Below are 16552 nucleotides of genomic sequence, written 5' to 3'. Positions count from 1 at the left end.
GTGGTTCTTCCTATCAAAGCCAATCTCTTGCTCTTGGCCTTTTCTGCTCTTGTCCATTCCAGCATCTTGCTCCTTCCCTTCACGTATTTTATTTTAATCAGTAAACATTTATTAAGCACCTACTACATGCCAGGAACTGTACTACTTACCAAGGTTACACATATACAAGGAAAGAAAATGCCTATCCTCAAAAAGCTTAAAAAAAATCCCTCCCACTTCTCTCACTTTGACCTCCATTCAGAAAGTAAAAACAAGAACAAACCCTCAAATCTCTGTTATAAACATGTATGATCAAGTAAAATAAAACTTCTCATTGGCCATGTCTATACCAAAACATGTCTCTATCTGCACTGAGTCTATCACTTCCCTCTCTGTCAGGAGGAAGGCAGCATAAATCCTTAATTGTGGTTGTTTTTTGTATTGATCAGATTTTCTGAGATTTGTTTGTGTGTTTGTTTCAATCAGCAAATAGCCACCTTCTTACTCTCCTACCCCAAACCCCTCAATTCCACTGAGAACATAAGAAAACCCAAACTCTTTACAAACATGTATATAGTATCAAACATAACAAATTTCCACATTGGCCTTGTTCTACCTTCTGAGTCCTTCGCGTTTCTACCAGGAGGCTGAGAGCCTATCTCACTGGGATCCTGCTTGGTTACTGTGCTGATGGCAGTTCACCTTATAGTACTAAGTCACAGCTTGGTTTTAAGTTTAACCTCAGCTACTAAGGGCTCTGGCCTTAGGCAAGTGTGCCAAACTCTCTGAGCTTCAGTTCTCATCTGTAAGGTAGAAATAATAGTTGTACTACTCACCTCAGAGGTTTATTGTGAAAACTGAATGAGACTAAGCAAAGGATTTTGTAAGGACTTAGCTTCGTATTTCATCAAAAAAAGAGACCATTTGCCAAGAACTGCCTCTTTTCTGTCTCCTCTTCCTCTGACATCATTCAGATATTTCCTATCTCCTCTTTCAGAGGAAAAGACTGGCCTTTCTTATTAACAAGCATAATGTCTTGTATAATTATTTGTACAGCACATTCGCTAATTTTAACTACGTAGCTTGTACCAAATCTAGTTTATAAAGCAGAAAATGTTTTTAAACTGATGAACCAGAAATACAGATAAAGGACCTTGAATTAAAGTTAGGAAATCTGAGTTCTTGTCCTAGAGGTCTGTTATTACAGTGCATGACTAAACAAGTACCTTTAAAAACTCAAGTGAATTTAAACTCTCAACTCAGTTTCCTCAGGCATCCTGTCTTACAGACATGTTATGAAGTTATACAACAGGAGAAGGATAAACAAAAAAAATTTGCCTGTAGCATGTTTTTAAAAAAGTTTTATACTATTAGTTTATGTCTGGAAATTGTTGGTAGGAAAAGAATGGTAAGTTTGTCATGCTTCTTACAGAGGAAAAACTGTGAGAATAATGGCATAATGCATGTAAAGATTTTCAGTGGCTACACTGTTACATATTGTTACAATGAATGTAAGGTGGCAGAAATGCAACTGATCTTGAAACACTGAACTTCTGATTGTGTTACTTAATATCTATGTGATCTGTCTGACCCTCGAGATCTTCATCTGTAAAATAAGATGGCTGGGTTAGATGATCACTATGGTTTTTTCTGGCTATAAATCTATTATTACAGACCAGGACCTGTAAGGCTTAAATGAATAGCTAACATTTACTATGAATATTGAAAAAAACCAACAACCCTGCAATGCCTGTAGACCACCTTTCTATCTCCTAAATTTTTACACCCACCTGAGCCCTGGATACATCAGAACATGCTCCACAAATAAGCTCTCTAGGATCATAGTCATCTCCTTGCCCAGCTTCAGCATCACAGCGAGCTTCACCACCAAAATATGCCTAAAGGAAGTCAAAGAATATGTTGAGATTATTGCAGAAATGAAGCCTGACGTTAGAGTTAAGCCCTCATTGGTCATGTACCACTGCCAGCGGGTACAGAGAGATGTGCTACTACCTGATTTGGATATGTTTCTTTCTCTGTCTACAACGTGCTGTACGTTGTTTTCCCACCGTGTTCAGCCCTTTGTGATCCCATTTGGGGCTTTCTTGGAAGGGATACTGACGTGCTTTGTCATTTTCTTCTCCAGCTCATTTTACAGATAAAGAAATTGAAGCAAACAGGGTTAAGTGACTTGCTCAGGGTCCCACAGCTAGTAAGTGTCTGGGGTCACTTTTGAATTCAGGTCTGACTCCAGGCCTGTGTTCTATCTACTGCACCACTTAGCTTCCTCCTATTACAACAGGCAGTATCAATAAAGTACTTCTTATATTAGAGAGGCAAAGGATACTAGGATTTTACTCAGCCCGCTTCTCTAGTATTGGATTAGTAATGTATGGTAAGGGTAATCTGTCAAGCCTAGGGCTTTGATTTAATTTGTTTTGTTTTTTTTTTTTATATTTTGCTAAATCTTAAATAACATTTCCAACTAAGTTTGCTTAACATTTGGAAATTCTTAAACAATAATGTTAATTAGATTAGAAAAAGTTGGTTATTTGTTGAAAAGCACAAGACTAAAACATCAGATTGTAACTGGCTCAAAGACTAGTCAGAAAGGAAAAATTCTTAAGGAAAATAGGATTTGGCAATTACATTAGAATATAGCAGAATAATGCTCACATTTATTCAGGAAACATTTGTGGGTGAAAAATTACATTCCATTGTGTGTATAGCATTCACAACAGACAGTGAAATCAAACTGCTTTGAAAATTTGTCTAAAACAGGTTTTTGCATAGTGCAAAGGAGGTAAAAGGGCAGCCAAGTGGCGCACTGGACCCACTGACAACTCTGTCTTTCTGGAGTCAGGAAGACTCCTATTCCTGATTTCAAATCTGGCTTCAGACACTTACTAGCTATGTGACCCTGGGCAAAGCTCTTAAACCTGTGTTCCTTATCTGTAAAATGAGCTGGAGAAGGAAATGGCAAATGACACTCCAGTGTCATTGCCAAGAAAACCCCAAAAGGGGCCATGAGGAGATGGACACAAATGAAATGATGGAGAGGTATCAAAAAGAGGCCAAAGTTACAGTCTGAATGCCTATGTTGAAAAACTTCTAGATCTGATCTTGTCCCATCACAGGATAAGAGATAATTATCTACTAAATGCACAACAGTCGCGGGGAAAAATTAACAAAAGGGTATGGACTGGGGCAAGGATACATCACCCTTCTGGAAAAAGAACTCAAAACACATGTTCTACTGACACAGTAATATCCTCTTTCAGGATCTCCACATATACAAATCAGCACATCACAATACAATACCAAAATACCACCAAATAAATTACATAAACTTGAAGAAAATTTTCATTTTTAGCTGAGATTACAGGCATCAACTATTATGCCTGGCAAGGTGAATGTATCAATAAACTAAGCAGGATCAACTTTGTATATGAAGAGATTTCCATCTAAGACTCAAGTCTACAAGAGGAATTTGTTGCCTAAGGCCTTTGCAAAACCCCTCCAGTTGTCAGTGTTCTCTGGACACTGTGAAATCACATTGTATATACTCTGCATATGTATTTTGTAGTAACTTATCCATAAACATGTTGTTTGTGCTCATGAAAACCTAAACTGCTTGAGGCCAGGGACTATTTCAGTTCTGTCTTTGTATCTCCCACCCCCAGCCTCCACCCCAAAAAAAGAAAGGATCACAGATTTAGGGCTGGAAGGAGGCTTAGAGGCCATCCTGTCCAGCCTCACATTTTACACAGAGGAATCTGAGGTTTGGAGATTCAAGTGACTAGACCATGGTCACATAGAAATATCAGAGGTGAGTTTTGAACCAAGGTCTTAGAAAACTTCAAATTCAGCACTTTAACAAACCACAAGCCTCACGTAACAGGTATCTTATAAATGTGAATAAACCAAAGAGGTTTAAGTCTATTCCATTTATACCTCCAGTCTTAAAATGAGTGTATAATATCAACCATACATTTAATATTTTTGTTACCTATGCAATTTCCTATTTTAAAAAAGATATTGAAATAAATTTCAAGCATACCTTCTTGCATTTGTAGCAGACATAATATGCATATCTATTCATGGCATAACCAGCTGGGTCATTATAAAACCTAACACCTGGTGTTGTGATTGCCTCACTCTTGTGGAGTCCTTCATATTCCAACCTCATTAAGGCCTTTCTCCTGACATCTTCATAAAGTTCTTTGATTGGATCAAGCAGGTCTTTTAATACCGTATGGTTTATTTTGTTCTGGAATGAAGAATATACCACCTTAAATTCATATTAGTTTTTTTGATAATCTCTATGTAGTAGATACTTCCTTCATCAATTACTTTTTGAATATGCCATAGACCAAATACCCCAAAATTTTCAATGTAAAAGAGAAACTTATTCCAAAAATACTTTAAAAGTTATTTCATTAATATTTTAATGTTTTTAAAAACCAACATACTGAGTTGGCATTGTTGTCAATCAGTAATTGATCCTCACAATGTTCATAGAAACTGGTAAAAGACACTGCTGACAAGTCTGGATACTAAAGGCACTTAGGACTTCAGACATGTTCTGAATAGAGGAGGCACTGAGAAGATGCTGAAAGACTGACCTGACAAGAATAGAAAATCCTGGCGAACAGAAATAGCTGGTTCCTATCATACTTATTCATATAACCAAGGTGATCATAATGGTAAATAAAATATTAAAACAAAGAAGAATGATCTTCATAACTCTTAACCCTACCTTATTCTTCCTAGAAACACAAATGGAAAAGTAAAACACACTATTCTAGTTGTGCCTAAGTCTCTTTCCCTAAGATTTCTATCCTGCTCCTTTACTTTTGACCTGAGACTTAGAAGTTAATGCCTTAAGAAAAAAAATAATTTATCTCATTTTTTTGAAGATGGAGATGAAAGAAGGCAGAAAACAACATCTTCTAGGATGTCACCTCCAGATAAATTGCTCTAGTGAACTAGATTTTGCCTTGCTTTATGGCACCAAACAGGTGTGTGTGGGGGCAGTATCAGAGCACAACTGGGTTGTTCTGCTCAGAAGTGACTGCTCTGAATCTCTCAGAGGGTCTGTTTTGGATTTTAGACCTTGAGCTTTTAAGGACTTGTCCTAATGTCACTGAAAGGTCAGATCGTGACTTCATCAGACAACTGAAGACATCTGTATCTATTAACATTGGAACAATATGTTCATTTTTCTTATAGCCAACTGCTCAACAAGTGTTGTGATATGAACTCATTTTTCAATTCATGTTGGCAAACAAGTATTTTTTAAGAGGCTGAAGATAAATGATATAATCTTCTAATATGTGTCTGAATGATTTTTTTTCCTGATGGTAAATAAAAACCAATTCAATGAAGAATTAAAGAGTAGTTATTGAGCACCTAAAATTTTGAAATCTGTCATAAATAATAAAATAAATCTGTTATAAAACAATGAGATATATAATAACATATTAGAATATCAAGTAGAAGGGCACTGGTTAAAAAAAACAAAAAAAATTTAAAAAAATAGAAAGGCATTGATGGAATCTGTAAGACTGATACTCTAAGATTTTCTAAATCTAGGGAGGAAAAGCACAAGGAAGCTAACCAAGCAAGGAACCAAGGGCCAATAAAAGTAGGATACTGTGTTTCCTGAGTCTCCAGAGGTCAAGAAAAATCTGAAATTTAAGTAGAGCGTAGATCATTTTTAATTTCTCATACCTTACAAATAGGACAAGATATAAATCCAAATGTTATCCGAGGCCCAAGCCATCTGTTTTCTAAAACTCGCCGACAGCACTGCAAGTGGAATATGTGACTACAATCCAACTTAAAAAGAAAAAGGGGAAATGCATGAGCAGATACATGACTAAAAGTGACTAACAGCAGAGATATTTATGACTTAGGAACTCAGCATAGTGAAATCCCTGGATATGTACACAGGCTTTTTAACCATTTCTTTACTTCTCAGTAGGTCTACTTTACAGAATACATAGGCTCTTAGTTTCTCCTCATCTTTTGGACATTTCACCCCAGCAAAAAAAAGTTTTGAGTGTGTTAAAAGACAAGTTGTGAAACTATTACTTAATACTGCTCTACTTTGTTATAAGGAAATCTCTGATCCTAATGGATGCCCTTTCATTTGGTGACCTATTACAAAAATGCCAATTATCTGTAAATTAGAAGACACATCCATGACTATGAAACAATGAATGAAAATACAGATTTTTTTCAAGTTTTCACTATAAAAATGATAATGTAAAACTGCTAAAATATGAAATAACTACCTGAATAGCTGGTGCTGCTGAAAGTGCCTCAGTGAAGCATATCATACACATGTCATCAGCATCTTGCTTAAGCGTTGTGGCATTTTTATCACAGCCATGCAGACATGGTAAACAGTGTTCTTCATTTTTGACACCTCCACAAGGATGGCCACAAGGATGTGTCTTGCTACAGGCTATTTTAGCATATTCCTGCCAAAGAGAAATTCATAAGAGCAAAAGATCTTAAAAATTAAAGGCAAATGTCTGACTAATTACACTCATTATGCTAATTTTCTTATGGGCAATAACTAGTAAGATTAGTTATCAACTAATATTATTTTCTTTTCAACACTTTAATACAAAGAAAAGGGTCTAGTCCAGAGGTTCCCAAAGTGGGGGACGCCATTCCTTGTGGGGTGCTGGAATGATCTAGGGAGGTAGTAGTAACCTTGGGTGCAATTAGAGGGCATTGAATAAGAAAAGTAAAGGTGTGGGGGAAACATAAGAAGAGAAGAAAAGAAAGTTTTGAAAAATTGTTTGTACATGTTTCATCTGTTGTGTAATGGGGTTAAAGTCAAAGTGATTACATCATTTTCTAAATAAACACACAAAATGGAAGTTATAACAGATCAGTGATCAAGTCCACCAACAAGTCTTAATAAGCAAATGTTGGAGGTAAGCAGGTCACGCATTGTCAGGAAGTCCAGGATATGTGAGTGTAATGACTTGTTTACAATACAATACTATACAGTTATATGATGCAATATCGTGTCATCAAACTTTCAATGCAGAAAACCCCCCACAAATTTACAATCAATTATTAAGTTTAAGATGTGTCATTAAAAAAAAAATTATTGAAGGTTTAAAGATTTTCAAGGGGGTGTTGAGTAATTTTTTTTTTTTTGAAAAGGGGGCAATAGGCCAAATAAGTTTGGGAACCTCTGGTCTACTTTGTGCTTCAAATCAAAAGGGGAAATTTAGGGTTTTTTCTGATCCTCTCTATAGCTGAGACATATAATCCTCCCTGTATTCTAGTCTATAAAGTAGGGTCTGTGCTGAACTACATACACAATATACTACAAACATAAAGACTGTTATTTCCAGTGGTGATGGAGGTGAGTGTATGCTTATTTGTACCTACCTGACAATCTACATCAGAACAGACACTTCCAACAGCAGATAACTCGGTTCCACTCCTGGAACCACAGAAACGGCATGCTTCAGAGCTACTTGTTGCGGGTTTACCTATGTGCAAGTAGAAAGTACCGCATTGTAGGTTTATGTAATAAATGGTTAAATAATGAAAAAGAAGATAACAATATACCTAAAATTTCGTGCTTTTCCTATTAGGTCAAATAATGCTAGAAGAGGATTTCTGAAAGAATGAAATAATTTACAAATTCCTTTTCTTCTTCAATCTGAAAATATGCTTATTTATGAAATGCTTTTGAGCTTCTAGGAGGGAGGAAAAGGCAAAAGGGGCAGGGAAAACTTCAAATTTTTTAAAATCTAAAAACATAATGAGGAATAAAAGGCTGCAATCCTAACTTAATCAGGCTCACTTATTAATAGTAAAGCTTTTGTGGCTTTTAGCAGTTAGGCAAATAGCAACCTGAAACACAGGAACTGTAAGCAGCAATGTATCTTCTAAGTGAGTTTTTAATTTAAGCTGCAAGTACATAATGCAATTAGGAGGAAGTAAAAATGTAAAAATGCAATTTGAAAATCATTTAAATCATTTAGTTATGTAAAAAAATAGAATATTTTTTCCATCTTAGACTTAAAAGTAGTTGCATTAGGAGTGTTTCAGTGCTTAGAACAGGGCTGAATGAATGACTATTACACACTTACAGAGACTGGAAGGTTGGAGAAGAGACCTTAGACATACTTTATACTAAAGTTGTCATTATGCAGATAAGAACCTGGATGCCCAGAAGGGAAGGGATTTGCTCAAGGTCACATGGTAAGATAGCTACAGTATTTAGCTACAGCATTCTACTTCTCTGTATTCATTACTTGTGTCATCCAGTCGACAGTACAGTGTCTGGCATACAGCAGACATTTAATAAATGCTTGCTGACTGACTGATCTCGTGGAGAAAGCCAAAGAAGGGTTAGGAAAAAAATTGAGAGGGGTGTCTGGTTATTTCAATATTATATGCAATAGGTAGATATCAGGAAACCTCCCCAATCATCCTTGTATAAATAACTTCAAGTTTAACTAGTGGTCATAGTTGTATTTTATTTTTTACCTGTATGTTCTCTGAATTCCACCATTGCCTTCATGGTTTTAGAATCTGCTAATGCCATTAACCAGAAGAGTTTGGTTCGTCCACAGCCCTCATGAAGGTCAACCTTAATTGCCTCTTCCTCTTCTTTGAAGACCTATTAATTTCATGAAAGGCAGGGACAATAATAATTGTGTACTGATAAATGTTTATTATTCATGAAGCACTCTGAAAACATGAAATCTTCACCTGTCTCTGATGAGTTTTGGTTCGGCGATGAAGATGAAGGAATCTGTCACAGTCAGTGCACAGATTTCCACACACATTGCATAAGATGATTGCTGCAGTTTCACCATCATCGTGATTATCACACATAGGCTGAAAAACAAGATAAATGCTATGTAAAATGAAAAAATAAAGTCCCGAGATGTGTCACAAATTAGATGTTACTTATTAAAACCTCAGTCATTGTCAAGTTCATTAAGTTTCAAATTTGGAAGGCCAAGCAGAATCACAGCAAATATATTTAAATAAGACAAAACAAAAGTTATGGAATGGAATATTCTGTTCAATGATATTTACAAAAATGTTCACATTTCATAGTAGCAAGTAAGGTCAACATTAAATCTATACTAAATAGTACTTCTAAAAATCTGCAATAGCCTTCATACACTAGTATTAAAATGTAGCTCTTCAGTCATTCTAAATAGGATTTTAATAGATCATGAATATAAAATCTAAAGTGAAAAGAACATCAAAGCTTACTTTAGAGCAGAAGTTCTTTACCTACTGTCTTTGAACTTGTTTTTAGAATACTTTGATGACTGCACTTCCAGACACCCCTCTCAATTTTTTTCCTAACCCTTCTTTGGCTTTCTCCACAAGATCAGTCAGTCAGCAAGCATTTATTAAATGTCTGCTGTATGCCAGACACTGTACTGTCGACTGGATGACACAAGTAATGAATACAGAGAAGTAGAACGCTGTAGCTAAATACTGTAGCTATCTTACCATGTGACCTTGAGCAAATCCCTTCCCTTCTGAGCATCCAGGTTCTTATCTGCATAATGACAACTTTAGTATAAAGTATGTCTAAGATCTCTTCTCCAGCCTTCCAGTCTCTGTAAGTGTGTAATAGTCATTCATTCAGCCCTGTTCTAAGCACTGAAACACTCCTAATGCAACTACTTTTAAGTCTAAGATGGAAAAAATATTCTGTTTTTCTTTGTAGCCCTACATATTGTATGCATTTGAAGAAAAGTTTATAGGTCTTGCCACATTGTCAAAGGTCCATGATGCATAGAAGAGGTTAAGAATCTCTGGTTTAAATGTCTAAATATGTTCTTAAGAATACCTCTCATGAATTCAGATAACTGCTGAAAGTACCTTACTAACTAGTGTACCCAAGAGGTTACTATTTTATGACTACATAAATGAATGGCAAGGAATGTTTTTTCCTGTTCCCTCCTCCTTTCAGCTTATTTCTAAGGACAGTTTTCCTTTCCTTTGGAGAGGGAATAGAGGGGGGTGGTCTTTGGCCTTGCAATTTCATTGAAATCCAGTGAGGAATCTTCCTCTATCAATGCAGATTAGATTCTGCACTTAGTAAATTTAGAGAATTGCCTGGGGCATGGAGCAGCTAGGCAACTTGCACCAGGTTACATAGCTAGAGTATGTTCGAGGTTAAGGGTGAACTTGCACCAAGATCAGCCTGACCCTGAGGCTAGCTCTTTATCCACATTCTGCATGGTTTCTCAAAGATTTACATTCAGTACAAAATCAAAAGACAAGATCATACCATGTTTAACAAAATAAGTTTATATTGAAATGTAAAGGCAAGACAGAGAAAATGGAAGAGAAAAAAATCCAAGATTATCAAGTAATTTGGTTACTTACATTTCAACCTGAGTTATGAAGATGGAAACTTAACGTGGGCAGTATAGTAAAGTGAATGATGAGAGAAATGTAACTAGTCTTGATAAAAATTTCCACCATCTATGCTATTGCACATCTGTTCGGTGGAGTTTTTTTTTCCTTAAAGCATAACAGAAGTTATGTTTCCTAAGACAAAACTTCTGTTCTTACCATCTGTTTCTGTTGTCCATCCTTTCCCATCCATCTTCCTGAAGAGAGCCGATCCACATGATCCTGATCTAGAACACACAGTGATGCCAGGGCGAGCCAGAGCTGTTCAGAGAACAGGGATGTGAGTGAGTGTGAATTAGGGGAAATGGCATGTTCCATGTAACACCTGAAAGGTCAGCACAATGCCCTGCGCACTCACTCTGGAGAGCAACAAGCACAGCACCATGCTCAAAATAGAGTATGTCTTGATAACAAAGTCATATACAATTTTTGCATCTCTCAGAGCACCTCATATTGTGGGTCAAAAAGTATCTGTTATTTATTGAAAATTCAGGAATCATTTCACATTAAGCTTTCTTATATTTTGCTTTTACAAAAAGTGTAGATTCTCAGTTTTAAGTGATGGTGACAAAATGGATTCTGAATTATCAGGAAAATATTAAGTTACATTCAAATTAAGGTCTAATGAGGAAATAAGGGAAGGGTACAATATATTCTAGAAAGTTATCATCACACATGGTTAAATAAAAAATGGTGAGTGGTGCAAGTGGCTGTGCTTTAGCCATCCAGAAAATACATACATATGAATACCTCATTTCTTATGATTCTTGATAAATGAGATAATTTTATTTTTTCCTTTTCCTTTTTTAGAAATGAAGGATATGAATATTTTTCAACCACCTCTCGGTGTGGAATTCAGCTAATTTTGAGCAGGGCTTCTTCATGGTAGTGTAACATAATAATTACCGAAATTGTTTCTATCCCATTATCCTGAAAGAAGTGATACTTTTAAAATTGTACAGTTTTGAGATTTGTAAAGCTAATTCTAGTTCTTTAAATTTGTCATAAAGATGTTTCTTCTTCCCTTAAATAAAGAGCAAATTACTATCACACACTTTGATAACTGAAGTCTGTGTGATCACAGTGAATTTTATATGCACTATGGTTATTAAACTGCAGATATTAGCATCCAGAAAATTTAATGTGCCACTAATTTAGCATTCCTAGACACAAGACTGATGAATGGTATTCTGTAATGAAAGTGTGTCCCACGTTATCCTGTCTTAATTGCCATTTGCCTGGATTCTAATTTTTCATTATCATTGCAGATGTGAATACTGTGCACAGACCTATGGAATTTATGTAAGCATGTATAAAATAGAATTTGAAATAATTAAGTTCTTATTGTATACAGACTGGTAACATGATGCAGTTATGCATACATGACATGTACTTCTGGAAATTAGATCATACTATCTATAGATGGGTTTGCATGAATTTTTTTGGTTTCCTAATTTGTGTTGTATTTACTACTTGTGATCACGTATTCATGCCTTATAATGTGGAAGAGTTGAGTTAAGTATGCACTGTATTACCTGAACTCAGCATTGAATGGTAATTGATTCTAATTGTACTTAAATGTGACCTCAAATGGTGGTACCTAATTCTGTATAAAGAACATTGGAAATAGCTTGTTGCATTTATTTTTTAATGTTAAAAGAATATTAATATAAACCTTCTTTTTAGCAAGAAAAAAAGGAATGTGGAATAGGCTATAGCTCTTTTAGTACTACCATGAAGCAATATTTGCAAGTATCAACAGGGAATACTGAATAACAGGGGGTTTTAAAAAATTCATAGGAAGAAGGGAATCAGAATTGGAGAAGGGGAGAGTCTGAAGAAAGTAGGAGGGCACACATGGGGCAGGACATGGCTCAGTGCCCCCACTAACTGCCTCTGAGCATCAGCAGCACACATGCGGGGCATGGCCACTGTTGGGTACATGGTAGGCTATGAGTTGAAGTTAAACAGAAAACTTCAATTTGGGGAACGACAACTTTACAAACTCAAATGGATGATCCTCGTCCTTTTCCAACTTACTACCTCTTTCTAATGCTGTCCTACTGCCTTTCCACCATTCCTATAATTTTTCTGGGAAATTTATACGCAAGAAAGATGAGAAAACCAAAACAGACTCAATACCTGCCATCTCAAGTACCAAATATCCATATTTTAATCTTTAAGAGTAGTTATATTCTCATGTTGTTTATATTTTATGCCTTTTTAATTCGCCAGATTTAAGACAAAGAGTCAATTTAAAAATACTAAATGCTTCTTACATAATACTATGCTGGGTATTGGGGGAAATGCAAAATTTAGATAAGGCATGGTGCCTGCTCTCACAGAACTTCAAACATCAAACAGAGACCAGGGTATTGGCTACCGTGGAGAAATTTTTCTTAAAAAGACAGGGATGCTATCTGGAAGGACCAAGTATAAAACTCAGAACTAAGTACTGCATGCAGTGATGATGAAGCTGAGAAAGTTTAGCAACTAAGCATTATAGAAAATATTATATAAAATATGTAAAAGTCATACTGATATCATGACTAGAAACAAATCTAATTAAATAAGCTTTAAACTAGTGATAGTTATTTATTGTGCTCTCCTCCAAAATTTTAAACATTTAAAAATGACTTTGATTAGATAAAATGTGGCTCAAATCTAATAAAAAGTATATACTATGATATATACAGATCCAATAATAATGATATTTTCCCTAATCATCAAAACTCATATTGACATAGAATTTTAAGGTTTGCAAAACACTTTCTTTGCAACAATCCTGGGAGGTAGGGAGGGCAAGTGTTTGTATGTCTAGACATCTACAGATGAGAAAAATGAGGGTGAGGAAGTGATACAATTTGTTCACGGTCATACACATAGTCTGCCTAAGACCAGGACACGAAACAAAGCCTTAGAATACAAGTTCAACCCTCTTTTTACTATACTGTAATTGTTTCTCAAATGAAAAACATCAACAATAAAACCAAAACCAGTCTTACCCTGGTTGTTGCAATACATCTCACTGGAGATCTATATTCTTCTTCCATTTTTGTCAAGGCAATGATGGTTTCTGCAATGGCATTTTTGGTAACACGGGACCATGCTTCTGATAGATGACCCTAATGAACAGGACAAGATATTTTTAGGAGTTAGGCAGGTACAAACAGATTAGCTTAGTCATGCTGGAAGTAATAGAAAAGCAAATTATCTTGAATCAGGTTAGTTCTTTCAAATACAATTAACTTCTGACACTGTACATGCTATGCAGTTTGAAATCAAAGGGCAAAGATTTGTAAAAAAAAATCTATTCTAAAAGAAAAAATTACTATACTGACTCATGAGCATTAAACAAAAATTTAAGGTTTTATTTCTTTTCCTCATAGTGATTTCACACGTATTTCTTTGTACACATAGCTAAATATAGAATGGAAACACTAATCCAGCAATACTTTAGAAAATGCATTTTAAGAAAACTCTTAACAAGCAACTTATTGTTTGTTTGCTAATGAGTTAATTTAATAGTGCTTCTGATAAAAGGTCCTTTTTGGAAACTAAGGGTCTACATATTTTTAAAGTTATTTCTCAAGAATATAGAAAACTTGCTCCCATCAGCCTAGATTGTTTCCATCTCATGAGCAATCTGATAAAAAAATCCCATTCCACCAAAACAAACAAACAAGACATTTATAGTGTTTAGAAGAGAAGGCTGCTAAAAATGCCCCTTCCACCCAAATGAAATGCCTTTTTCCTTATCTTACCCAATCCCCATTCAATTGACTCCTGGTCTAGAAAGCTTTTTAGCCCAGAGCAATCAAATCTCTCTCTCTCATTTTTTTTCGCTCCTGTATAATTTATCCATTTCAGTTATTTGGCAATTTCGGCATGTATTGTCTATAACATCTGTTGTACCGACAAGTGATTGCTTGAATTATTTAACTGCTCATGACTGTGCTTTGTTTTCCTGAGCCCATAAGCTCTTTGAGGACCACGACCACATCTTATGTCTTTTGTGATTATCAGTGTTCTTTGCACAGAGCAGGCACTCAATTGATATTTACCTGGCTCAGAGGTTGATAACTTTAAGTTAAGATACTTTCCCAATTTCCCAGATGGGTTATTATACATCTGGTATTCAGATTAGTGAACCCTTGTAAACTGGCTCTCAGCAGCTAAAAGCTTGCAGTATTTCTCTGTTCAGATTGCAAGCAGCAACTGATGAGTAGCAAACTGAAGCATGAGAGTGATCTTTAACAAAGCAATCATGTAAAAAGCAGGCTGCAGCTGCTGAGAGCAACATGGGTGAGTCAGCTAATATATTGCATTTGTTTTTTATTCATTTGTTCATTCCCTCAACTAAAAGCTGATTTAGGTCCCACAGTGCACAGTGTACTATGACAGACACTGGGGAAGATGCAAAGAGAAATAAGACACGGATCCCTAAGGTAAGGAATGATAAGTTTCGAGAAACGCTTTTAACTGTTGACAAGAGGGAGAGTTACACTAATGGAGACTTCGTCTCTCCGTTAAACTATATGAACTCAAGAGTTTATATCTCCACTTAAACCTGGAATTCAGCTTCCACTGCTGCACTTTGTGAACATTAGTGGGACATTTGCTACATGGTGGACTATGCTACCAAGCATGCTCTATCTCCATTAGCTTCCCAGTATCCTCTGAGTGCAAAATTAACTAATGGGCAAAGGCCAAGTTTCTTTAGGTCATTATCTATTAACCATCACCTTCCCTCCCTTGACATCTTTGCCAGAGGGACAGATGCAGCACATAGTTCTGAGAGCTGAGGCAGATATAGCAATGTACCAAAACTAAAATAAAAAGTGCATCACAATTAGAAATAATACCTTTTGTGAGAGGGTTTTGTTTTTAAAATCAGGTAAGTGCTAAATCCTTTAAAACTTTTTGCTTTCCACAATATGGGTAAAAATAATATTGTATTTTACATTTAAACTTATTAAATAATATGTTGAAACATTTATGCACAGATGAAGTGATTTAATAACTTTCCAATCCTTATAACAATTCTGAAAGCAGTTTCATTTGAAAATGTCGCAGAATTCTTGCAGAAGGAATAAATTAAATCCTAACCACAAGCACAATACATCTGATATATGGAAATGTTGGCACCTTAAAGAACAAACACATGAAGATAGTCTACTTATAGTGCGGAATGCAGAGGAATACTGCCCCTGATGAAATGAAGGATAGTTTGACAGACTGAAGAAGTAACATTTAGCAGAGTATTACAAAAGTGCTTTAGGGGTGTAGGGTGTGTTCAAAGAGGACCAGTACTGCTGGCGTGATGGCTGCTGAGCCCTTTTTGGGGCTCTTTCCACCTTTGGTGTTCATCTGTTCCACCCAACTCTCACCTGTGACTCCAAGAAGCTGCAGTATGCGCAGTGGCCACATGCCGGTAAACCATTTCGGCAGATGGGTGAGGGTAACCAAGGGTTCTCAAACCCATTGGTGAGTTAGGGGGGTGTCTATCCCAAGCATGTGAAGACTTCCTCTGGTGGAATGGGCAAATGAGAACAATCTGTTCCAGCGGCCATGAAGGCAGATGAAGCAGGTGATGTGGAGCACTTTGAGCTTGGTTGGACACCGAAGATGCCAAGATCATCCACCGCATCCTGGGCCATCGCCAGCCGTCTTGACTCTGTCCTGCCACTGGACTATGATGGCTCTGGAGGACAGAGTGAGGCTGACAACTTCGTGCAACTCTGCCTCACTTAAATCCAATTTACTCATGAATCAAAAGACATCACCCATAACATTTTATTATTATGCCCTGCTCAGCATGGCATGCCCATATCAGAAAGGGTGCTGTGCTCTATGAGCAAAGCAGACTTGAGACAGTACAAAGTAAACGTAGGATGTGCAAATCTGCAGTATCCACCTCAAATATTCACACAGACTATCTGTGCCCAACCTGTAGTAGAGCATTCCAAGGTCGTATTGGGCTGATCAGCCACAGTTGGACACACTGACATTTCACTTTATCATGGTGATGTCATTTTGGTCCTCTTCAAGAACGAAGGACAACAATCAACCAACCAACCAACCACCATAAAAGCGATTTAATTTATTTAAATCACCACAAAGCTGACCTCTTCTTCAAAAT

General features: G+C 36.3%; 1 protein-coding gene across 13 annotated transcripts in view; it reads right to left on the bottom strand.

The window, feature by feature from the left end:
• The window catches only part of MYCBP2 (MYC binding protein 2), a 317910-nt gene that overhangs the window by 4605 nt on the left and 296753 nt on the right, over nt 1-16552 (bottom strand). For all 13 annotated transcript variants that reach the window (XM_072622185.1, XM_072622187.1, XM_072622188.1 and 10 more), the window contains 9 exons: nt 13416-13535; nt 10570-10671; nt 8734-8862; nt 8509-8641; nt 7399-7502; nt 6279-6467; nt 5713-5820; nt 4040-4249; nt 1770-1877 (listed from right to left, as the gene is read on the bottom strand). In XM_072622185.1, coding sequence (XP_072478286.1) covers nt 1770-1877; nt 4040-4249; nt 5713-5820; nt 6279-6467; nt 7399-7502; nt 8509-8641; nt 8734-8862; nt 10570-10671; nt 13416-13535 — 1203 coding nt within the window. The remainder of the gene's footprint in view (nt 1-1769; nt 1878-4039; nt 4250-5712; nt 5821-6278; nt 6468-7398; nt 7503-8508; nt 8642-8733; nt 8863-10569; nt 10672-13415; nt 13536-16552) is intronic.

The sequence above is a fragment of the Notamacropus eugenii genome, chromosome 6 (assembly GCF_028372415.1).
Source record: "Notamacropus eugenii isolate mMacEug1 chromosome 6, mMacEug1.pri_v2, whole genome shotgun sequence".
Taxonomy (NCBI): domain Eukaryota; kingdom Metazoa; phylum Chordata; class Mammalia; order Diprotodontia; family Macropodidae; genus Notamacropus; species Notamacropus eugenii.
Note: the sequence above shows the minus strand (reverse complement) of the source record. Positions and strands in the feature narration are given on the sequence as shown.